A 26,121-nucleotide genomic window follows, 5' to 3' on the forward strand; every position below is an offset into this window, starting at 1 on the left:
TGGCCCATGGGTTGTCTATTTTCAGCCCAAAAACAAACCCTTGAATGTTGTTCAGATATCTGATGATCTGACAAAGCGATTCTCTGCCGTGACCGAAATAACGAAGGTTAGGCACAACAAACTTCGTGTGACCGTCGCTAACCTGAAACAGGCTAATGAAATTGCTGTTTCCCAGTTTTTCACACTGGAATATAGGGTGTACATTCCAGCCTCTGATGTGGAGATCGAAGGCGTGGTCACTGAGGCGAGCCTGAACCCCGAGATACTGGAGAAGCAAGCGGTTGGCCGATTCAAGAACCCCTTGCTTCCTCCGGTAAAGATACTGGCCGTTCATAGAATGAAGTCAGTATCGCTCAGCGAGGGTAAAAAGAGTTTTACCCCCACAGACTCGTTTCGGGTGACCTTTTCTGGATCTGCCCTTCCTCAATACATCGAGCTGGGAAAACTTCGTCTTCCTGTGCGGTTGTTTGTACCTCGGGTCATGAACTGCCAGAATTGTAAGCGGTTGGGACATACGGCCTCCCACTGCGGCAACAAGGCACGCTGCTCCAAATGCGGGGAGAAGCATGAGGATGGCGCCTGCGCAGCTACTGCACCAAAATGCGTGTACTGCAACGGAACTCCTCCTCATGCTCTCTCGTCGTGCCCGGCGTACAAACAGCTCGGGGACAAAATGAAACGCTCCCTTAAGGAACGTTCCAGGCGGTCTTTTGCAGAAATGCTTAAGACAGCCAAGCCATCGACCAACGAAACAAATCCCTTCGCTCTTTTGTCAGATGACGAGTCTGGCTCTGACTTGGCTGAGGAGGGAGTTTCTTTCAGTTTTCCGGAAGGTTCTGCCCGGAAACGAAAACGCATCCGTTCGCGGAAAGTTGCAGATCAAGAACCCCAAATCAGCTTGCCCAAATCAAGGAGTGGTGGAAAAAAGGAGACTTCTACTCCTCCTGGATTCCGCAGAACTGATTATACCCAGGATTTTCCACCTCTTCCGGGGACATCCAAAACCCCTGATGCCCCAATTTTAAGAACAGAAACCCCTACTTCATCTGGGCTGTTCTCATTTGATGACATTGTGGACGGTATTCTCAAATACCTCAACATTTCTGATCCTCTGAAAAGCATTGTCCTCACATTGCTTCCGACTGTGAAATCCTTCTTGAAGCAATTGACTTCAAAATGGTACCCCTTCTTGCAGCTATCATCTCCTTCGATGGATAATTTTCCAAACGAGGTCGGGGATTTGATCACTGTTCTACAGTGGAATTGTCGAAGTCTTATTCCGAAATTAGATTCGTTCAAGTATTTAGTCCACAACAATAATTGCGATGCATTTGCCCTCTGTGAAACATGGCTCTCTTCAGAAATTGATCTCCCTTTTTTTGATTTTAACATTATTCGATTGGATCGTGAGGATTCACGTGGAGGAGGGGTACTTTTGGGGATCAAAAAGTGCCATTCCTTCTATAGAGTGAATCTTCCCGAATTCCCCGGTATTGAAGTTGTCGCATGTCAGGCTACCATTAAAGGTAAGAGCCTTTGTATTGCTTCTGTATATATTGCTCCTAGAGTCTCTGTTAATCGCAAACAACTTTTCGACATATGTGCGGTACTTCCCGCTCCATGGTTGATCATGGGAGATTTTAACTCCCACGGTACAGGCTGGGGGGAGCTGTACGATGATAACCGTTCTACTTTGATTTATGATCTCTGCGACAACTTCAACATGACAATACTTAACAATGGAGAAGTAACACGTTTGGCTGGTCCATCCTCGAATGGTAGCAGATTAGACCTCACCTTTTGCTCCAATTCACTATCGTTGGATTGCACTTGGCATGTAATCCAGGATCCGCACGGTAGTGATCATTTGCCGATCAAAATTTCGATTGCCAGTGGGTTCAACTCGTCAGAATCCGTTAACGTCGCGTATGATCTAACCCGTAACATCGATTGGACTAAGTTCCAATCCGCGATAGACGATACAGTATCGTCAGTGGAAGAGCTTCCGCCGTTGGAGGAATATAATTTCCTCTCTAATCTCATCGTCGACAGCGCACTTCAAGCTCAAACACGACCGGTGCCGCGATCGTCTATTCGTAAGAAAACACCATCGCTCTGGTGGGATCAACAATGCACGGAGGTTTACCGTAAAAAGTCCGACGCGTTTAAACTTTTTCGGAAACGTGGAACACGCGAGCATTTCAACGCATACACATCTCTCGAACGCGAACTCAAGAGCCTCATCAAGGCCAAAAAACGGGGTTACTGGCGGCAGTTTGTAGACGGATTGTCACGCGAAACGTCTATGAATACGCTTTGGAGTACGGCGCGAAGAATGCGTAACCGGTCTACTAACAACGAAAGCGAGGAATGCTCGGATCAATGGATTCTTAAATTCGCGCGAAAAGTGTGTCCGGATTCCGTGCCGTCGCAGTTGACTCCTCGCGAAACCGCGAATTCGGTAGACGAAATCAGTCAGCCTTTTTCAATGGTGGAACTTTCACTCGCTCTCCTTTCGTGTGGCAATTCTGCCCCGGGATCTGATAGAATCAAGTTCAACTTGCTGAAAAACCTCCCAGACGTCGCTAAGAGGCGCATGTTGAACTTGTACAATCAGTTCTTGGAGCTCAATATTGTTCCCGACGACTGGAGACGAGTAAGGGTGATAGCCATTAAAAAGCCTGATAAACCCGCGTCGGATCACAATTCGTATCGGCCCATCGCGATGCTGTCGTGTATTCGAAAATTGATGGAGAAAATGATCCTTTTTCGCCTCGACAAATGGGTTGAGACGAACCACCTTCTTTCAGATACTCAATTTGGTTTCCGTAGGGGTAAGGGAACGAACGACTGTCTCGCGTTGCTTTCCTCGGAAATTCAGTTGGCTTTTGCTAAGAAAGAGCAAATGGCTTCTGTGTTCTTGGATATCAAGGGGGCTTTTGATTCAGTATCCGTTGAAGTTCTTTCAGAGAAACTCCACGCTTGTGGATTGTCTCCATTAATGAATAATTTTTTGTACAATTTGCTGTCAGAAAAACATATGAGCTTTTCTCATGGAAACTCTACAGCTTTTCGATTTAGCTACATGGGTCTCCCCCAAGGCTCATGTTTAAGCCCCCTTTTGTACAATTTCTACGTTAGAGAAATTGACAATTGTCTTAGTGACAATTGCACGTTGAGACAACTTGCAGATGATGGCGCAGTGTCTATCACAGGGCCAAAAGAGGTTGACCTGCAAGGACCCTTACAGGATACCTTGGACAATTTGTCTACTTGGGCTATTCAGCTAGGTATCGAATTCTCCACGGAGAAAACTGAGTTGGTCGTTTTTTCTAGGAAGCATAGCCCAGCACAACCGAAGCTTCAACTTTTGGGTAAACCGATCACTCATTCCATGTCTTTTAAATATCTCGGGGTCTGGTTCGATTCCAAATGCACCTGGAGATCCCACATTGAGTATCTGAGACGAAAATGCCAACTAAGGATCAATTTCCTTCGATCAATTACCGGAACGTGGTGGGGAGCCCATCCACAAGATCTGACGTTGTACCGGACAACGATTTTATCGGTTTTAGAGTACGGTAGTTTTTGCTTCCAGTCGGCAGCTAAAACGCACATCATCAAGCTGGAACGGATCCAGTATCGTTGTCTTCGTATCGCGTTAGGATGCATGCACTCGACTCATACTATGAGTCTCGAAGTGCTGGCGGGCATGTTGCCACTATCCGTCCGATTTTCAGAGTTATCTCTGAGGCTCCTCACCCGTTGCGAAGTAATGAACCCACTGGTGATCGAAAACTTTGAGAAGCTTCTGGAGCTAAATCCTCAAACATGTTTTATGACTTTGTACTACCTTTATTTAACACAGGATGTCAGCAGCCCTTCAAGAAATATTCCCAATCGTGTAGTCTTCTCCGATTTCGGCAATTCAGTGAATTTTGATTTATCTATGACGCAGGAAATCCGCGGAATTCCAGAGCATCATCGTCCTATGATTGCTCCGTCATTATACGCTGCAAAGTTTGGCCATGTTGATTCTGCAAGAACGTTTTTCACAGATGGATCTCTAATAGAGGAGTCCGCTGGTTTTGGTGTATTTAATGAATTTCATAGCGCCTCTCGAAAACTTGAAGCTCCTTGTTCTGTGTATGTGGCTGAACTGGCAGCAATTCACTACACTTTGGAAACTATTGCTTCACTTCTTCCAGCCCACTACTTTATTTTTACGGATAGTCTCAGTTCTGTCGAGGCTATCCGTTCCATTAGGCCGGTAAAGCACTTCTCGTATTTTCTCTTGAAAATACGAGAACTGCTTAGTACTTTATCCGTGCGCTCTTTCATCATCACCTTCGCGTGGGTCCCTTCGCATTGCTCAATTTTGGGCAATGAGAAGGCGGATTCACTTGCGAGGGTGGGCGCTATGGAAGGCGACATTTATGATCGACAGATCGCCTATAGTGAATTTTTCTCTATTTATCGTCAGCAGTCGCTCGTTAGCTGGCAACATCAATGGAGCGAAGGGAGCTTGGGACGATGGCTACATTCAATTATCCCTAAGGTGTCGAAGTTTGCATGGTTCAAAGGGTTGGACTTGAGTCGAGACTTCATACGCGTGATGTCTCGTCTCATGTCCAATCACTATTGTCTAAGCGCTCACTTGTTCCGTGTGGGGTTGGGAGACAGCAATCTCTGTGAATGTGGACAAGGTTACCAGGACGCTGATCACATCCTTTGGTCTTGTGCGGAGTATCGTGGAGTCAGATCACATTTTTATGATTCCCTTCGGGCTCGAGGTAGACAACCTAATGTTCCAGTTCGGGATATTTTGGCTAGACGCGATCTGGAGTTTATGAAACTCATATATGTTTACTTTAAGGATATTAACCTTAGATTGTAAGTTTGATTAACCTTGTGCTTAGTTTGTATTTTGTACGTGTGGGTTTTTTTTTTCAATGTTTGTTTTCAAGATGAATAGAAATAATTTCATGCTTTAGGATTAATTAAATAGTTGTATCGTAAACCACATTTCAAACCTCCTTCTTCCCTTTTCCCATCCGAAAAATTGTAAATCTCCACTAACCTCGAGACAACCGCGAGTACTCGGTCCAGTTCCTTTAACTTTAAATTTAAGACAGTAATAATGTATAACGCAAAGGATAACTCGGCTCGGTAAAGTTTATTCGATTGAGCCTGTACAAATAAAGTAATTATATAAAAAAAAAACATTACAATTCTACAAATCCTCATTGATCGCCATCCATTATCCCATTGATAACGCTGTTCTCAGACAAACCCAAATTATCAGTTAACTTTAGAAATAGCATCATTTGTGCCTCCTTTGTGATGGCCACTGGACATGCAGTGCATACATTTACCATCGGACATGCAAGCCATAAAATTAACTCATCAAGCAAGCGCACAAGTGAGCGAATCAAGTCTGCAAACATCGATCACCAACATCAACATCGGAAACAAACTTCCTTCATTCCTTCCAATCTTCATACACAGCATAATTCTTAATAACATAAAATGCCTGTTGCTGAACACTATACGTAAACCCTGTTTTATTCAACCATTCTGAAACCTGGTATAAACGAAACTAGAACCGTTACAGTGTATTTTGGCCATACACTTAGTCTTCCTCCATCCTTCCTTCTGAATCAGGAATTGTCGTAGACCTGTGTCACTTCCAAATGTATTCCATCGCCATGAATATTACAGACGCCTTCAAACTTCCGCAATCAAAACCGATACTCACAACTACAACAAATGAGGATCATGGGCCAAATGGGGTCAACAGCAAATCATAACTCATTTTAGTTTTTAAAACAAATGCACATATGCGCTTCGTTTACCGTATTTTAATCCAGGCATGCTAATATTTTTAATAATCAATATCTTTGCTTTTCATACACCCGACGGCTAAAACCCTGTATAGCTCGCATCGCATTCTTCAGCAGCAGTGTGTGTGCTTCGGTATTTAACCGGTCCCACTTTTTGATATCGCCCTACAGCTCTCAGCTGGCCTAGCGTACCAATGCTGCATGTAGTGGTGGACTTCGGTTTCCAACCGAGCTTGCTCTTGTTTCTCGCTCTACAGCTCGCAGCTGGTCTAGCGTTTCTATTGGTGCGCTTCAGTTTACGCAACCGGGCTCGCCTCTTCATCACTCAGCATTTCAATTTCTGAGCTTCGGTTCACTTCACCGGACTCTCTCGTGCTCTTCAGCTATACAGCTGGACTAGCAAGTTAATGTGTGCGTGCTTCAATTTTTCATTTTCGGTCTTCTAATGCCCTTCAGCTTAAAGCTGGCCTAGCATTTGTGTGAGTATGTTTCTCTCTATCTTTAGCTGTACAACTGGACTAGCTAATTTCATGTATATATGTGTGTCCTTCGATTTTGTTTTTCGGTCTCACACCAATTTTCCAATGCTGAATTCAGGTCCAACTCGCAGGGTGCCATTCTTCAAGATGCTCTTCAGCCGGTAACTGGACTAGCACCTGGCTTCAGCTGACTGGTCTAGCTTATCCATCTTTTCAGGGACCTTCTCTGCCATATAAATCGTATTTATAATCGATATCAACTTCACTTACCTCGTCCAAAAATTGTTTGATGTTCATTCTTTCCAAATTGTTCGTCACCACTCCTCAGCACAAAAAATACAAAAAAGACTTCCTGCACACGCGCATCAGTTTCAAGTGACGAGAACATTTTGACTCTCTCTCTCCACTTTTCTCTCTATTAACGTTGCGCCCGGGCATATCACATACGAGTTGGTTTTTGCTCTTTTGCTTCTCATTCGTAAATAATTGTGAGGTGTTTGAGAATGTCTCGTCGCTTTCCGACACGAGAGAGGTATTTGTGCTGCATGTACTTGAGACAGCTCGCGCGTTAGAGCTCGTGAGATTTTCTCGTGTACCTTTTCGCCACAAAATAATATTTTGTGCTGTCGGAAGAAGTTGTGCTTTTCGTGTCAGTTTTTTTTCTCTGAAAGATGGCGCGTAGAATTGTCAGTGATGAAGAACTGTTCAATATAAATATCGCCGCAAAAGAGGCGATTTGTTTGTTATGCAACAAAAAGTTAACTGACCTGAGGAAATTCAGTTACCATCGACACTACAAAACTCTTCACAAAGATTTCGCACGACAACGAGGGCTGCTGGATGATGACGATCAAGGTGACGCTGGTCCTTCGAGAAAAATTTCAAAGATTGAGGTACGAATCGACCATAAAACCTATATTTCATCAATGGTCGAACTTGTAACCGTAAATGGTCTTCCCTTGAATATGCTCAAATATCCTGCGTTTCAAAACATCGTAAGGCCAATTGAGGAGGGACTTAAGTTGACAAAACACTTGGACCCGGATTCAATACGTAAGGTATTGTCAAAGGTGGCAGATCAAATCCAACTTATGATCACAAATGAAATTGCCTGTAAAATGGTTTGTCTCAAGATGGATGCAGCTACCCGAATGGACCGGGAGTTTTTGGGAATAAATATCCAGTTTGTTGACAAAAAAACTATTAGGATACGTACTCTCAAAATAATTGAGCTTCATGATAGACACACTGCAGCAAACCTCACGGAAGAAGTGCTTAAAACCCTGACGCCGTATGGGATCGATATCCGCCGACTACTAACGGTTACGACAGATAATGCTCAGAACATGCGTGCTACAATAAACCGTTTGAAGATGACACAGGAACTGGAACTTAACGGCTCTGGATTTTTAGATGACGCAAACATCGAGGAAGAGGAAGACGATGAAGAGGAAAATTGTGGTGTGGAAAATCAAGAGGATGAATGTGTTGATCGGAAAATGCAACTGATAGAGCCTATTCTTGAAGGAGTGCGATGCGCAGAACATACACTACAGCTAGCCGTGAGTGATACTCTAAAGGAGACTAAAATGAAGGAACAACTTCTGGATATTCGGAAAGTTGTGAAAACTCTGCGGAAGTTACCGTATAAAAAGCTATTTGCTGTGAGCAAGCGGAGTAAGCCAAAGCTAGACTGTCCTACGAGATGGAATAGTACATACACGATGGTACAATCTCTCACCAAAGAAAAGGATTTTATTTTGACGTTAGCAGATGGAGAGGAGCAGATCATTGGCGATAATATGTGGAACTTTTTAGAGTGTTTCATCCACGCTTTCAAACCAGTAGCAGATGCTACGTTACAGCTCCAAAACTCTCAGATAACTTTTGGCGACTTTTTCTTAATCTGGGAAAAATGTACATTCCATGTGAGAAGTGCAAATAACGAAATATCTAAGGTTATCGCTGAAAAGATGGACAAAAGGCGTGTCGTTCTGATGAGTAACAGATCTTTCTTGGCTGCAATATTTGTCGATCAGCGAATCAATTTTCGAAACAGTCCGTTCATAACAGATGAAGAGAGAATCGTAGCATTGGTAATGCCACCTTTTTTTTTCGTTTGTTGTGTTTATGTAACCAATAAATTTCCCTTTTTCAGGAGTTCATCAAGCAAACGTGGGAAACCATCCAAGCTATTGCAGGTCGCTGCCAAATTGGTAACACTGCTGCTTCGTCTTCGACTGGTAATGAGCAACCAAATACACAGCCCGAAGACCCTTTTGAGGCATATCTCAATACCCTCGATGAGTCGAACAATACATTGGAGGACATACACATTATGAATGAGCTCAGCGATCTCTCTAGAATGCCACGGCTGAAACTACCGGAGAATAAAGAGAATTCTATTTTAGAATGGTGGTATCGTTTCAGAAGCACAAAACCGGAGTTGTATAACTTGGTTTCTGCACTTTTGGCGATACCTTGTACACAGGTCAGCGTGGAACGTTCGTTCAGCGTATTGGCGTTGATTCTTACTAAACACCGGACACTACTAAGCGAGGAAAATCTACGGAATATCTTGTTCATTCGTCTTAACCAGGAGCTTCTGCAGAAAGTGGATTTTAATAAGACCTAAAAAGAAAATGTGAATTTTATACTTGATTTCTTTAATTTTTAAGTTTTTTTTTTAAGAACTGTTTCTTTTTCTACTAAACATGAATAAATGAATTTTGCTTTCAAAAATGGCAAGCTTGAATAATATTCAATTGGATAACCCAGTTTCATTTATTTGCAAAACATAAGGGACAATCGGACATGGCCGAATCAACTTACCGTGTGGGACCGAAATCCGTACAACTTATGGAAAACATATGAGGTGTGTGGATTTAGATTCAGTACGGTACATAATTATATATCCAGCATAATTTTGGGAAGACACATCTATTTTCATGGTTCCAATACTAACAATCTGGAGCAACAATAGTACCGTTGTAAAACCATTTCTTCACAAAGCAAAAGCTGCCCACGCAAACCAACAGCATAATCGTTAAGGGGAAACTTTCCCCTACTCGATGATGCTGATAGTTTGCGTGGGTGGCATTCGATTTGTGAGGAAAGGGCTTTAGAACGGTTTGATTTAAAATGCTCTAATGTTGCTCCAACAATGTTGTAAATTATGAGCTTGTTAACAAAGACTTTCGATGACTCGTTGAAAGTTCGATGACGTATTCTGATGTAATGCTTTCAGACATCAAATGACTACCGCTATGATGGTGGCTTCTGGTGCACTTCAGAGATACAGGTTCTGAGTGAATCGTGCGTGGGGTTCTACAGTAATACGGACCTAAGGGCAGCAAATGCTTGTCATGAAGGCTTTTACCTCCAACTCTTTGGTATTAAAAGTACTTACGTAAGATTTTCTGATATTGCAAATCAAATCTGACCGCTCAATATGTGCCACATCACTCTTCATCCAACAAAGGACAGGAAAAGAGTTCCAGTGTTCTTCATGTCTTTAGAGTCTATGATTTCTGCAGAGAGGATTTCAAGTCTTCATAGTTTCTGAGCTGGTGAAATTTAGGTCTGCTTTTGTTGAATTTTTGATGCAAAGTGTCAATGTGAAAAAAACCCGCTAGCTAAGATCTAAATGGCTAGTGTGAGTATATTCTAGTTTGAACATATATTTCGCATTTCACACCAAACAAATAGGCGCGTTTTAACAAAGTGTGATAAAGGTGCGGTTTCCGTCTTGTGTCTTCAGAGCACTTATTAGATAAATGCACCTCTCCTACTAATATCACAAAGTTGAATGAGAGTAACCAATTTAAATTACTGTACAAAATGTAAATTTGTTGAGCAACCACAATTGTTCGGTTTGTTGCTTTTTTAGTTAGAATGCAATGCTTTATGTGATTATATAAACTATATATAGAAAATATGTAACAAGTCACAGACACTAGACATAAAGCAGTTCATTATTATGTGATTTACAAAAAATCAAGATAACGATTGGTTAGAACATTTTAAAATCTCAGACTAACGTTTTTAATAATCAAGAAAATCATTAAACTCGTCGGATATATTAAAGCTCCCTAAATAGAATAAAAAAATTATGATCTGAGAAATTAGGGAAAAAAAATCCAACTCTTCAATTGTATTGTGGCAGGTTGGTTAACGCATGGTGTAAAAATAGGGAAATCTGTTACTAAGCTGAATATTTCACAGTTTGTTTTCCTTTTTTCGATCTTTTAAAATTATTTTAATGATATTTTGAAATTAAATCGCACAAATAACCTTGCAAATAATAAACCAAAAGCTTCTATCGACGTGCAAAGAAGTAAACCCAAGAGTAAACCACATTATCCCAATCCAACTTTTTTTTTCTTCATCTTTCATGATGAGATATAAACAATATTTTTGCACACTTAGATTTTTTGCCAAAATATTCGGAGGCGAACCAGCCTAAGGCTGAAAGCCTCCTAAATAAAGCTAAATTAATTAATTAATTTTTGCCAAAATGGGCCGAGCAGCTCGGCATTTTATTTTGCTGGATATCATTTATGTTTGTTAGCTGAATCTCGGCAAGTTTTTCACTGAGATCCAGTAATATAAAAAGCCGAGCTGCTCGGCCCATTTTTGCAAAAAATCTAAGTGTGCAAAAATATTGTTTATATCTCATCATGAAAGATGAAAAAAAAAAGTTGGATTGGGATAGTGTGGTTTACTCTAAGTGCGTGTATGTAATTTTTTTTCAGGAATCTATCTAATCCTTATAAGGAAAAACTGATTCGCTTGGATTTCCAATATAAAAAAAATCAAAATGTGTCAGAAAAAAACAGTTTTTGGTGAAGTAAATTTGTCCATATGCGAAACGTACTGCCAAAAAATAAAATAAAATAAAATAAAAACAAAAAAATTTGCCGAATGTGGGCATATTAGTGGAATTCCTGTATAAAGAAAAAGAGAACCATAATAAACGGGTACCATACTTTACCGATATCATAAATAGTACGACCATACCAAATAAACTAGGGATGATATCCCGAATTGGTGTTTAGGCGCTTTTTATGGTTATTGTTTATGCGGGAAGGATTAGTAATTTTCATTTAATTCCACTACCTTATTTGCTTATCCTTGACAGATACGCGTATTTTGTCTACAATGTGCAGACTTCTGTCAAGGATAAGCAAATAAGATAGTGGTTTTAAATTGACATTACTAATCCTTCTATCTTTCTTAATAAAAATACACCGTACTGCGTAAACAATCAATCTTCCAGCACGAGAAAAGTACGCGAGACGAGCTCACGAGAAAATGCACACGAGCTGTTTCATGTACACGCAGCCCATGCTCCCCGCTCGACCCGGCAAGAGACGAGACATCGCTATGCACGTCGCAACAGAAACTCGCATGTATTGATACAAGGCTCGCTCATTTCCCTTGTGCCTCGTTCGTTTACTTCACACAGCTCACCATAACTGAGAGGGGTACGAAATTAGGTAGCGCAAAGCACACTGTCTCTTCTCTGTGCTCACGAGATTTCAGGAAGCAAAAAAGAAACAAAATTATCGTACCGTCTGCGCCAATTGTAGGGTCCAGAGTCCTGGTGTTGCAGTCCACTTGCTTGCGTTCGCCTTGCCGGATTGCCGGTTACTTCACGAATCCTCTTTAATCACACGGCGAATGAGAACGACTCAAATTTGAGTTTAGTTCACTCATAATCGTCAAAAGTGCAGGAACTCAGCGATGAGTAATTTTGCCTCATGTTTTCCCAAGTTTTTCCAGGGAAAAAATCCCGAATTTGAGAAAAGTAAAGATTGGATTCACTCAGTCTATTGGTACTACTCCGAGACTGAATAAAATTTTCGTCAATTTCCTCATTTTCCGGCAGATTTTTTAGGTTTTCCACAGGAAACCATGAGACAAATTTAACTCATCGCTGCGTTCCTGCACTTTTGGCGATTATGAGTGATCTAAACTCAAATTTGAGTCGTTCTCATTCGCCGTGCACGACTTTTCGCTCAACCACGCCCGTGCGTCTATCGTTCACCATTACCATAATAATATCAAGGTCCAGGGACGTATTCAGTACACCAACATATAAACCCAACTCTACACTTCCGAGTCAAAAAAACTGACGAGACTCCAACGGTGTGATGAAATAGAACATATAAACAAATGAACGAAACACGTTTCACGAATAAAAACACTATTTATATTCAATAAAACGTTTGAAAGTATCGAACAGAAAACAGTAAACGATTGTCAACAAACAATTTTCACACCCTCATGTTTACTGTATTTCTGTTAGTCACAATGTTTACTGTATTTCTGTTCTCAAATTTTTGATCAATTGATCATTTTGTCAAGCTTCTGCATTCATGTTCCATCAGATATCACAGCTGTTGTTTGCGGTGACATCTATTGGAAACTACTCACAATCTGTTTTCCTATAAGTGTTCACAGAGGACACTGCAGTGCAAAACATGTCTGGTACCTCTATATATGCATTTAGATTATTATTCGAAGTCCCTCCTTTTTTACACATTCTGTACACAAAATAGCTCACCCCTCACAGAATTTCCCGCCGAATTTTATGTATGGGGCGGAGCATAAAGTATCTTTTGCACAGAATATTTAAAAAAGGAGGGATTTCAAATGTTAAAGTAAATGGTACCAGACATCTTTTGTAGTGGCAGGTACCAAAGATATCTAATCAACAAGATATCCCACTAATCAATTCCTCATACAAGCCATATAATTACCACCCGTATGTGATCGCAGTGCCATCTGTTGAGTGTACATTGAAACTGTTGGGAGTCAATGCGGACGTTGATGATCAGCCGAGGAAAGAGGACGATATCATTCTCGAAGTCATCATCATTATTTTGCGATAGCAAGATTTTTACTTGTTTGTGATTGTTCCGATTTTCAATCATTACCACTTTATATGCAACAGAAACACTTGAGAAAACAATCACACATCCAAGCGTGCATCATGATGTGCTTGTAATATGTTTTGCTTTCGAGCGAAAGAGTTTCCAATATACCACCGGTATCAGTAAGATGCAAATCTCTAATAGTAATTGATGATTTGCGGAGCTGGAGCATAGAAGTAAACATGGGAAAATCATTTACTCGTTCTAAAGAACTATTCCAACACCCCAGTCACTGGAAATGCAACGTATCGAAATCATTGCTAAACGTAATAAAATATGCCGTCTTCTTTGGCCAACGCAGCACACATTCTATTCAAAAATTACATTGGAATAATCATTAGTTTCCTATTTTATAACATAGGAAGTGAAAGCAAACGCAAACGGAAGTAGAAGAAGCTGAATGAAGACGATGAATGATGACACCGCTTCGTGTTTTGATTTGCGCTGTACCGTCCACTCAGTTGTGTGGGTTTGTTCGTACATGTATAGATGTTGGTGTGCGTGTTTTCATCCAACGCTGCAGTTCAGCGTTGTCTCGTCACAAACCGTTTGGCGCTGTTATCTGTCTCTAAAAAAATCCAAAGAGTGAAGGGGGTCTGCAGGTACTCTAGTTTGTAATCTGTGAACGGGAAATCACAAATCGAGCGTCAACAAAATACATGGCATGTTGAGTGATTGAGGTTGTGAGAGCAAATTTTCTCTCTCAAATTTGAATTTTTTGGCTCTCTGGGAAATGGTAGTAAAGCAGGGTAAATTAATTTTTAATTAATTGTAGCTTATTTAACAATAATTTCCGGGGAAAAACTGAACTACAAAGTCCCTGATTAACTTCTTTAGGTTGTCGTTCACTTTTTTTCACCTGAATATGCACCGAAAGCGAATTATTCCCACTTCTCTCAATTTCTATATGGGGATTTTTATCACTTCCTACCAGAGGAACAGCGCCATCTCTGTGGAAAATGGTCGAACAAAATGATTAATTCTCGTAAGCATATTTTTTCGTAAGTCTAGGTACTCAAACAAAAAATAACAAATCTCAAAATACTTTAAAAGCCTCAGTCTCTAAAACTTAATTTTTTAAACCTCCGAATCTTGAAAACAATAATGTGCATAAATTGTCTTAATCCGAGATCCGAGAATAATTCTACATAGATTTATTTTTTAACAATTTCAAATGTTGTTTCCAAGTTCATCCTCTCACTATAAAAAAATAGGCCTAGTGACCAAATCAACACCCAAATGGTCTCCATTGTTAATGATTTTTAACTTTAATTTAAAATTGTGAATTGTGAATCTCTTGTTACCGAATTAGAGGAGGGAAGGCATTCAACCTCATGGACAACGAAGGTATGTGGAAGTTATTTTTTAAAAGCCGGTGCGGAACAAATCGTTGCTCCATTTGGAGTGGAATTCCCATTCACTAGAAGCAGCAGTGTGTGCATCATCCGCGGAGCTCGTCATAGCGATAACCTTTTCTTGGGGGGGGGGGGGAATTCAATTAGCCTGTTTGATTTCACCCGTCTCCATAACAAAGCATAACATAACAAGCTATAGCAAGTCCTCCGGAATGATACGATAATTTAACTACCAATCCACGCAGCGGTAATCAATTTCAACTTACGTATTTGGAATGTTCCGCATGGCTCGGTGCCGCAAGAAGATTATCACCAACGTTCCGTTCCCTAGGATTCCCACGATGAAGATGATGGCAAACACCACCGGGACCACGTAGGTCTCCAACCGCTCCTCGTACGGTTCGTAATCGTCCACGTGGTCAATGGACACATCGAAGGGCAGCGTGGTCTCGGTTGATTCCAGCATGCGAACGGATTTCTGTATTCGATTTGTTCCGAAAATGTCCTCCACCGTCGACGACACCGGGAAGCCCAGAATCTGCTCAAAGTCCACCGTAACCGATTCCGTTCCGCTTCCGTTGTTTAGCAGGCGCCGCAGCTCCATCGTTGGAACCGACGCGTCTGAAAATTTAAAGGAGAAGTAAAGTGGTTACAAAGTATTCCTTCCTGTTGATTGGAGTCAAGGGATTCGTTGGCACGTATCCAGGTCATTTGGCAAATTGTTTACTACCTTCGGGTGAAACGTGTGTATCCAGTTTACTCACACTCACACGAAACTTGGCATCGCTGAAAGAGAATTTTTCAATTTGTCAAACTGGGAAGCAATTCCACCAGGGGCACAAAGTGAAGCTGAATTTGAGTTATAACGGCAGCTGTCGGCATTTATGACGTGGATCGATTTGCTTTCAATTATTTTGAAAACTTTTAGCCTTCCACCAAAGCACAACTTATTTGGCTTTTAAAAGTGCTTTATCTACCAGTTAGCCAAGCGATAACTTAACCTCTGTCGACTTCCGTTGAGCAACTCATTACTCACGGTTCGTTAATTTGCATAAATTGAAGCTAAGCAGAGTCGAAAGGAAGCATCTCGAATTTCACGCTTAATTTGAATTTGGTTTTCCACGCAAAATTCCGCTCTCACACCACAACGGAAAAAAAATCTCCAGCACCGCCTGAATAGCGGCAAAGAAATTTCTATCGTCCTGAAGGGCCTCGCACAATGGATCCGTTTGCGTTGCATTGACGTACATTTGACAGATAACTCATGGGTTAACTATCAAATTTCCGCAAACGTAGGCGGACCCATTGTGGTGGCCCTTGACTGCCGATGTTTACGCTTGTGAAATATGGAAATGATGTCGTCGTCAAACATATGGAATTTGCGGCTGCACACCCCAGATATGATTTGCGCTCATCCTTGCTACACTCAAATATGTGACATCTGACACTGACAGCGGACCGCCTGCACTCTATCATCCGATCATTACCGTGATTAAATGCTTTTATAAGTTGGGAAAAAGTAAACGTGAAAAGTTTTCATCGCTCCTTGCGTCATCGTCAAAATGGAAAAGTCTCAATTAGTTGTCCTTGAATTTGATTGAGGATCCTTGGGTAAAGGGTAGAGCACAACTCAAAGAGTTCAATGGAAGTACAACCTCCTACGTGGTAGCGTGGAAATGGACAGAATGGTTTCTACCCTCGGTATAGAAAAAACGATCTAAATGATAATGAATTTGAGTTGATGTGATTCCATTTCCATGCTAAAATAAGATCAATATTGTTTCATCTCTAAGTGCATTCTTCTGATGGATATCTGCCAGTTGTATTGGGATAATCTGTGTACATATCAGCGATATTAGGGTACATCTATCGTACAAAAATAACCTATGTATTATCGAAAACTATTCATAACTGATCTTTTTCATGAAGCTGAGGGAACTGAATATAAAATAGATTCGAAATTGCATACTTTCAAGACCACTCACAGTGAGGGCTGGTAGCAATAAATGCTGTCAAAATAGTGATTTTAGTGACCATGTTGAAGAAATAAGTGATCAAATAGTGACCTATAGTTGCAAAAAAGTGGCTGAAAAGTGACCTAAGGGAAGAAAATTAGTCGTTCTGATGGCATCCCAAATAAATGTTTGATATTTTAGACTTATTCAATTAGAATCTCATAAACACTTAAATATTTACGATCGGAACCTTTAAAGGGAAAGATTCAATAGAAAGTGGCTATGCCTCCAAGTATCTACTATCTGGAAAAACATGAAAAACCGGGAATTCTCCAAAACCAAATGCATTTTAAAATAAAAACATTTCATATTCCTAATTATTATCATTCACACATTGAACTTTACAGATTAAGAATGGATTGATATCCAGTATCAAAAACATTTTAAAATTTCAGGGGCTTCGAATGATTTTTTTAAATATGCATATTTCCCACATAATGTAAAAAGTCAAATTCCTAGCACAGTACAGTTTTTAAGGCTCTTGGGATTTTTTATAATTTTTAAGGACCTCATTCCACGGGAGTTCTGAGAACCGCATGGTTGACGTAGACTACATTATGCTGTGTGTGAAATTCTCGTGCATTTTTCTAGATATTGATTTAAAATACAGTAGAATTAACTTATGAGTTCGGTAGGACGTAATTTAAAGATGGACCCTAATTTTAATTCCAAGCTGTGTCCCAATGGACGAGTTAAATTCAACTCGTGGTTAAAAGTGACAGATGAGTTATCGAATAACCCTGCTATACGAGCGTGGTTATTTCGGACCGACAAGAAGTTACATTTTGGTAACCGTAGCTGAGTTCTGTTTGAAAACTGATCAATTTCCGGCATTTTCGAACATTGAAAATAACTTTCGAAATGTCACGTTTAACCACGAGTTAAATTTAACTCGGCAATTGGTACACAGCCCAAGAACAATTTCTCGATTACTTTTTCGAAGGAACGTATCAGCTTTTGTAAGAATGTTGATCGTCGATTTGGCGTAACTGGTAGCACACCCACGCATGCCAACACTACCATCAGATAGAGGAAATTTTCCCCTATCTGATATAGTGGTGTTCCTTTCGAAAAAGTAATCGAGATGTGTAGTTATCATTTAGGCAAGGAGCGCTTAAATATTATTGTATATATTATTGAATTTTCAATTATTCAAGCGGGTAACCGACATCCCTTCTTATTTCTACTCGTTTGATTTACCTTTACTGCGCTAACATAAATAAAAGTACCAGTGTGATGTGATGTGAATAGAACCCACCATCAGTGCAAGGATTACCTATGACTGCAGATACTTCACTGGTTGTAAAGTTCTGCCTGATGGTTTGTTGCAGCAGGGTGAATCAACTTCATTGAAGACCTTTGGAAGACAAACGACAAGATGTACGTCTATCAACACGTGACAAGGGACTGGCAAATCCACGAACCCTTGACCAGTCTACAAACCCTTTGAAACCCTTAGGCTGCCCCCCCCCCCCCTAAACCCAGCATATAATAATGTTTGATAAATGAAATGTATTCAAAAAAGGGATATTTAGAGAGAACAGTCTTCAACTGGAACGTACTCACCAAATCAATATATCCGGGAGCGCATTCTCGGTGCTTAATTTTCTCTAGTCATTTTTAAACAATTCCTCATCCAGCGAATCCAACCACACAATAACTAAATAACACTTTTCTTCTTCATGTCACTCTGTGCACAAAAGCAATGCACACCGCAAAAACCTAATAATAGATCAGCGCGGTCGAGTCACACCGTCAACAAAGGGAGCGAGAGCACTCCAGGCACCAAAGCAACAGGGGAAAAACATCAGCACAAATCATTCTAAATCGAGTTATCGCGTCCGGGACACAAAACTATTCAAATGCGAGCACCGAAAAACTACACGGCAGCACAAAGATAGCCCGAGCTCTAAAAAAAAAGCACGCAGCGGAGCAAAAACACACAATCGTTCTCGGACGCTTCTCAAAGCGGACTGACATAAATAAAAGTACCAGTGTTGGCAAAATCATCAATCAATCGAAATTTTTCCACTCTCATACGCTCTCAATATCACGTGTGATATTGGAACAAAATATCATGCTTGATATTGATTTTACAAGCTCCTTTGATATTGCGAGACTATTCACAACGTGCAAAAATCAAGCTGACACAAAAATGATTCCGTTGCACATCGTTTTCTTAGAAAGAGAAAGTATAGTTTGCTATCTCTTTTTACTGTTCACCGATGGCAGACACGAAGTGACTGCTGCCAGCCGATATTGAAGTTTCCGCTGCGTTCGGGTGTAAAGCAAAAATCATGAAACCCAATCTCACCACAGTTTGGTGAAATTTGCAGCTGGTGAGTTTTGATAGCTTGATATTCCAAGCTGCAATATCACAGCTTACAAAATCAACCACGGTTGTTTGATTTTTGATTTAAGTCTACGAAAATCAAGCGTGATCTTGGGCATTGGTGATATTTGATTTTTTGATATTTTTCAACACTGAAGAGTATTAATTTATCTGAACAAACGTGAAAAAGAATCATACATTCGCCGAAAAAAGTGTTAAGCGTCTTTTTGCTAAAGGCTAAGATTTACCAACTTGTTGAGAGAAGGAGTTTAACGGGAAAAACTAAAAAGGGGAGGAGCTTTAGCTGGGTGGAAACTGATATTTTACCGGCTGTTTCTATACAACGCATAATTTAGTGTAGAAATGCACAGCAGATGAACAATTATTTTTCCATGTCCGATTGACAAGCGACAAAATCGTTAAAAGAGGAGGAACTTTAGCTGATATGCCCTTAATTGTTGCTTTCGTCCATACAGTAGCTGACCGAAGCTCCTGCTGCAGGGCTTTGAAAACATGACACCGCTATCGGACTGAACGGGTCATTAGACCAAATTGTAAATAGTTAAAGATTGAATTAAGAAATTGTTTTAGAAATCTCGAATTTGATTACAAATGAGATCTAGGGATAATTATTGGACACCTCAAAGCAAGAACTTCGGAAGGACTTTCCTGAACTTCGACAGGACTTCTCTGAACTTTGGCTGGACTTCCCTGAAATTCGACAGAACTTTCGGTAGGACTTCATTGACCTTCGTCAGGACTTTCCTGAGGTTCGGTAAGTCTTTCCTGAACATCGGCAGGAGTTCCCTGATCTTCATCGGGACTTCCCTGAGGTTTGGCAGGCCTTCTCTGAACTTTGGTAAGCTTTCCCTGATTTCCAAGAATTGAAATGGCAGGACTTCCCTGAACTTCCCTGAAATACGGCAGGACTTTCGTGAACTACGGCAGGACTTTCCCGAAGTTTGGCAGGCGTTCCCTGAATATTGGTAGGACTTGCCTGAAGCTCGGCAAAACTACTGTGAACTTCGGCAGAACTTCCCTGAACTTCGGAAAAAATTCCCTGGACTTCGTCAGGACTTCCCTGAACTTCGACAACTTCTTTGAACTTCAGTAGGACTTCCCTGAAGTTCAGTAAGACTTTCCTGAACTTCAGCAATGTTTCCCTGAAGGTCAACAGGACTTCCCTGAACATCTGCAAGCCTTCACTGAACTTTGGAAGGACTTTCCTGAACTTCTTCATGACTTCCCTGAACTTTGGCAATACTTCTCTGAAATTCGGCAGATCTTACGGCAGGACTTACCTGCACTTCATCAGGACTTCCCTGATATTTGGCAGGCCTTCCCTTAACTACGGCAAGACTTCCCTGAACTTCAGTAAGATTTCCCTGTCCTTCGGCAGGCCTTGTCTGAACTTGGAATCTTGGAATTGAAGTTGTCATTTCAGTAGTAGAATTATTAAAATCATACAATATAATAGTACCCTAGTAACAATTGTGGTTTTATGAGGGTTCTGTAGACCATGATTTAGACTTGAAGAATGCTTTAAAACCTCGATAAAACTTGCAATGTTACTAGGGTAATGTATTTACGAATATGGTCAAAATTTCAATACTTCCCATTTTGCTTATTTGCCATGCTTGTTGGTATTGGTGCATTTTGAATTCAACGGAAAAGCATTAACTTTCACCTTAAGATTTCGTCATACAATAAGGCATGAACCGGGCCGGATGTTGGATCATACGTCGACCTCTTTTTAGGATTGGTGTAACCGTTTGGACTGGTTCTTCAACTTCAGTTGTCATTGGTTCCTGTTCATCTTCGGATTCCTCATTATTGGTACCTTCATTTTCCGACAAGTCATCCGTCAGGTTTCATTGGATTTAATTGGATCTGGATTGTTCGGAAATGGTTCTTCAAACAGCAGTGCTTCGTCATGTGGAACTGTAGGATCCTCTTGAGGTATATCGCAAGTTGGAACTACTATTGGAGTTGTTAGGCCGAAGCCATCGAACAATATCGAAAGCGGTGTCGGATGAACTATTGGACTGCTTTCTAGAACACGAGCCTCTCTGGACTGCGCCGTGCTTTTGGTTGAAAGCGTCATTCGGTTTGTTCCTGTTTCTGGATATGCCATGTTTGTTCGGTTTGAACATTGATGATATGGTACGAAGTGGTCTTCTAAACATCATCTCTGCTGGGGATTTGCCATCCAGATTGCCATTTGGTGTAGAGCGATATACTTGCAGGAAAGTGTTTAGTGTGACCGAACGAATTTTCCGGAGGCTTCTCTTCAATGTGTCCACGAGCAATGCAAATATGGCGGATCCCTTGATTGGTGCAAAAATCTTGAAATTCATGACTTGAAAACTGGGTGCCGTTGTGAGACACGATTACCTCTGGAACGTCGAACGTTGTGAAGGATTGATTCAGCAGCTTGATTGTGGATTTCGATTTGGTTGCGTGCACCTCAGGCCATTTGAAGTAGGGGTCTACCATTACCGGGAAGTAGATTCTATCTACTGGACCTGCGTAGTCAATGTGAATCCTGGACCATGGTTTAGAAGGAATGGGCCACGATTCCAAAGTCGTCTTGGTTGGTGTTCTGCCAGCTGTTGAACACGGTGTGCAGTGTTTGACGTAATCCTTAATTTCGTTATCGATACCAGGCCAGTAAACAAAACTTCAACATCTTCGTTTGTAGATGTAGCCTTCTGTAGTGCTGCAAAAGAAACTGGAAACTTTTCTATTGTGTCGGAAAGAGTACTTGATAAATCTTCTTCCAAGGTGAGTGCTGCGATTACAAACTCTTCCTCTAGTTGGTTTGGTTGAGCAGCCGGGACAACAAATCTGCACATCCGAAATCGTTCGTAGGTACATGCTGAATCTCGAAGTCGTAGTTAAGCATTGTAAGAGCCAGCGTTGCAGCCTGTTCGCAGTGTGTAGCGGTATGCCCTTCTTAGAACCGAAGATGGACAGTAGTAGCTTGTGGACGCTCAGCAGCGTGAAATGGCGTCCGAGCAAATATTTGTCGTCACTGCATAAACTAACGCAAGTGTTTCAGGTTGTCCATAATTGTGTTCCGCAGGTGCAAGCGCTCTTGAAGCGTGTTGCACAGCCGTCATTTTGCCATTGGAAAACTTATGAAAGATGACGGCACCTATCCCAGTGTTTGATGCGTCTGCTGCCACGATGATAAAGCTATGTCCATTTAGAATCCGGAATAATAAAATCATCTGTATCTCGGTAACGGATTCACGTACAAATAAGGTTAATACATCAAAACAAAGGTAATTCACTGTACCTTTAGGGGGAAAAAAAATATCAATACAAATCATTTCTCTTCGTTTCTAATAAAAATTCGCACTTTCTTCTTTATTCCTCCCATCAAAGGCTGCACACCTACGTCAACTTTCTTGGCACATTTGTTCCACATTTTGGTCATCTGAATCGCGTCTCGAGTCGTTATTGCCCAAAATCTCTCGATGGGCCGGAACTGCGGGCAGTTGGGTGGGTATGTTTTTATCGATGAAATCTACGTTATAATCGCGGTACCACTGGATGACTTCCCGGCTGTAGTGGCAACTCGCCAAATCTGGCCAAAACTTCACGGGATCTTTATGGGCTTTAATGAAAGGTAGTATGCTGTTTTTGAGGCATTCTTCCTTGTACAGCTTCGAGTCCATCGTCTTATTCGTCACGAACATCCCTTCGTGCCGTCGCCATGTAGAATTTTTGGCCAGGAAGCTGTCCGAAATCCATTTTGACGTAGGTTTCATCGTCGATGAGCAGGCATCCTTGGTACTTCGTCAAAACCTGCTGGTATAATCTCCGAGCTCGAGTTTTGATGACGAAACTTTGCTTCAACGTTCTGTTTGGTTGGTTGCTGGCTCGATAAGAACGATATCCTGCTCACAAACGAATTCTTCAAACGGTACTGCGAACAGCAGCGTATTTTTGTGCGATTTCATTATCTGATAGTCCAGGGTTTGCTCTGACGGTTCTCAACACCTTCTGGTTCAGCTTGCGGTCATATGTTCCACCACGACGCTTACCTTGAGGCACTCGATCCACGCTCTTTCGCTCCCTGAAACGTTTGAGCACATCATACACGGTTGATTTGGCGATTTTCAACGTTTTTGCGATTTTTATTGCGGACCACGTTGGATTATCAACGTGGGTGTGCAGAATTTTTACTCTCCTCTCGGCTTCCATCTGGAATAATGTTTGACTCACTGCACGAAACACCGTGCAACTCCCATCAGTTAAATTTAAAGTTTGTGTTTCTGTGTTAGTATTTTTTTGTTGTGTATTGTGTCCGAGTAATTTTGATTATCGTTGCAGTGGTAGAGCGTTTTTCGCTCCCACTAGTACGGCAAAATGGGCATTTTGTCGGAAGACGAAATGGACGTTTTGTCGGAGGATGACACCACTTTGCCACGCGATAGCAAGAAGGGTCAACGTCTGTCATCCCAGAAATCAGATGATGCCATCCCTGCTTCATCATCTCAGTCTGGTAATGGACAGGGACAGATAAGCCCCCGATCGTGAGCCTACCCAGAAGACTCGACTGGCCCATGGGTTGTTTACTTTCAGCCCAAAAAGAAACCTTTGAATGTAATGCAAATTACTAATGATCTGACGAAGCGGTTCTCGGCCGTGACCGAAATCTCGAAGGTGAGGTACAATAAACTTCTCGTTGTCGTCTCTAACCTGAAACAAGCTAACGAGATTGCTGCCTCCCAGCTCTTTATACTCGAGTATAGAGTATACATCCCAGCTCGTAATGTGGAGATCGAAGGTGTGGTCACCGAAGCGAGTCTGACCCCAGAGATCTTGGTGAAGCAAGCGGTTGGCCGTTTCAAGAACCCCTTGCTTCCCACGGTTGAGATACTGGAAGTCCAGAAGCTGAACTCAGTATCTTTCAGCGAGGGTAAAAAGAGCTTTACCCCCACAGACTCGTTTCGGATGACCTTTTCTGGTTCAGCCCTTCCTCACTACATCGAGTTGGGAAAACTTCGGCTACCTGTGCGTTTGTTTGTTCCTCGGGTCATGAACTGCCAAAACTGCAAACAGTTGGGACATACGGCCTCTCACTGTGGCAGTAAGGCACGCTGTTCCAAATGCGGGGAGAAGCACAAGGGTGGCGCCTGCACAGTCACTGCCCCAAAATGCGTGTACTGTAAGGGAACTCCTCATGGTCTCTCATCGTGCCCGGCGTACAAACAACGCGGGGAAAAACTAGAACGCTCTCTTAAGGAGCGTTCCAGGCAGTCTTTTGCAGCAATGCTAAAAACAGCCACACCATCAACCAACGAAAAAAATCCCTTTGCTGTTTTGTCTGATGACGAGTCTGACTCTGACTTGGCTGAGGAGGGAGTTTCTTTCAGTTTTCCGCAAGGTTCTGCACGGAAACGAAAGCGCATCCGTTCGCGGAAAGTTGCAGATAAGGAACCCCAAATCAGCTTGCCCAAATCAAGAAGTGATGGAAAAAAGGAACTTTCAACTCCTCCTAGTTTCCGCAGAACTGACTATAACCAGAATTTTCCATCGCTCCCGGGGACATCAAAAAACCCTGATGGCCCATTTTTAAGAACAGAAGCCCCTTCTTCATCCGGGTTGTTCTCATTTGATAAAATTGTGGACGATATTCTCAATTACCTCAATATTTCTGATCCTCTCAAAAGCATTGTTCTGGCAATGCTTCCTTCTGTGAAGACCCTCTTGAAGCAATTGACATTGAAGTGGCCCCTCATTGCAGCAATCATTTCCTTCGATGGATAATTTTCCAAACGAGGTCGGGGATTTGATCACTGTTCTACAGTGGAATTGTCGAAGTCTCATTCCTAAATTAGATTCTTTTAAGTTTTTAGTTCACAATAATGATTGTGATGCATTTGCTGTTTGTGAAACTTGGCTCTCTTCAGATATCGATCTTCCTTTTTATGATTTTAACATTATTCGACTGGATCGTGAGGATTCGCGTGGAGGAGGAGTACTTTTGGGGATCAAAAAGTGCCATTCCTTCTATAGAGTGAATCTTCCACAATTTCCAGGTATTGAAGTTGTTGCATGTCAGGCTATTATAATATATTATAATATATTATAATATATTAAAGGTAAGAGCCTTTGTTTTGCTTCTGTTTGTATTCCTCCTAGAGCCGTTATTAATCGCAAACAACTTTCAGATATCTGTTCGGTACTTCCTGCTCCACGGTTGATTATTGGAGATTTGAATTCCCACGGTACAGGCTGGGGGGAACTGTATGATGACAACCGTTCTACTTTGATATATGACCTCTGCGACAGCTTCAATATGACAATTCTTAACAATGGAGAAGTAACACGTTTGGCTGGCCCATCCTCGAATGGAAGTAGATTAGACCTCACACTTTGCTCTAACTCATTATCGTTGGATTGCACGTGGAATGTGATCCAAGATCCCCATGGTAGTGATCACTTGCCGATCAAAGTTTCAGTTGCCAGTTAACGTCGCGTACGATCTTACCCGTAATATCGATTGGACAACTTTCAAGACCGCGATAGAGGAAGCCGTGTCGTCGGTAGAAGGGCTTCCACCGTTGGAGGAATATAACTTCCTCTCCAATCCGATCTTGGACAGCACGCTTCAAGCTCAAACTCGGCCGGTTCCAGGAACGTCTTTCCGTAGGAAACCTCCTTCCCCTTGGTGGGAGCAGCAATGCACTGAGGTTTATCGTAAAAAGTCCGACGCGTTTAAGCTTTTCCGGAAACGTGGAACACCCGTACATTTCGAAGCGTACTCGGCTCTTGAACGCGAACTCAAGAGCCATCGCGCGAAACGTCGATGAATACACTTTGGAATGCGGCGCGAAGGATGCGTAACCGGTCTACAAACAACAAGAGCGAGGAGTACTCGGATAGTTGGATTCTCAAGTTCGCGCGAAAAGTATGTCCTGATTCTGTGCCGGCACAGATGATTCCTCGCGAAACGACGAATTCGGTAGACGAGATCAGCCAGCCTTTTTCAATGCTGGAGCTCTCACTCGCGCTCCTTTCGTGTGGCAATTCGGCTCCGGGGGCTGATAGAATCAAGTTCAACTTGTTGAAGAACCTCCCAGACGTCGCTAAGAGGCGCATGTTGAACTAGTTTAGTCAGTTCCTGGAGCTTAAAATTGTTCCG

The 26,121-nt window shown here is 41.7% G+C and overlaps 1 protein-coding gene across 1 annotated transcript in view; it reads right to left on the bottom strand.

Annotated features, from left to right (window-relative positions):
- Nucleotides 1-26,121, bottom strand: part of LOC135702502 (neuropeptide CCHamide-2 receptor-like) — a 238,605-nt gene that overhangs the window by 61,763 nt on the left and 150,721 nt on the right. The window contains exon 2 of the mRNA XM_065223573.1: nucleotides 14,882-15,236. Coding sequence (XP_065079645.1) covers nucleotides 14,882-15,219 — 338 coding nt within the window. The 5' untranslated portion in view covers nucleotides 15,220-15,236. The remainder of the gene's footprint in view (nucleotides 1-14,881; nucleotides 15,237-26,121) is intronic.

The sequence above is a fragment of the Ochlerotatus camptorhynchus genome, unplaced genomic scaffold (assembly GCF_037179485.1).
Source record: "Ochlerotatus camptorhynchus isolate MF236.1 unplaced genomic scaffold, CSIRO-AGI_Acam_v1.1 ptg000193l, whole genome shotgun sequence".
Lineage (NCBI taxonomy): Eukaryota > Metazoa > Arthropoda > Insecta > Diptera > Culicidae > Ochlerotatus > Ochlerotatus camptorhynchus.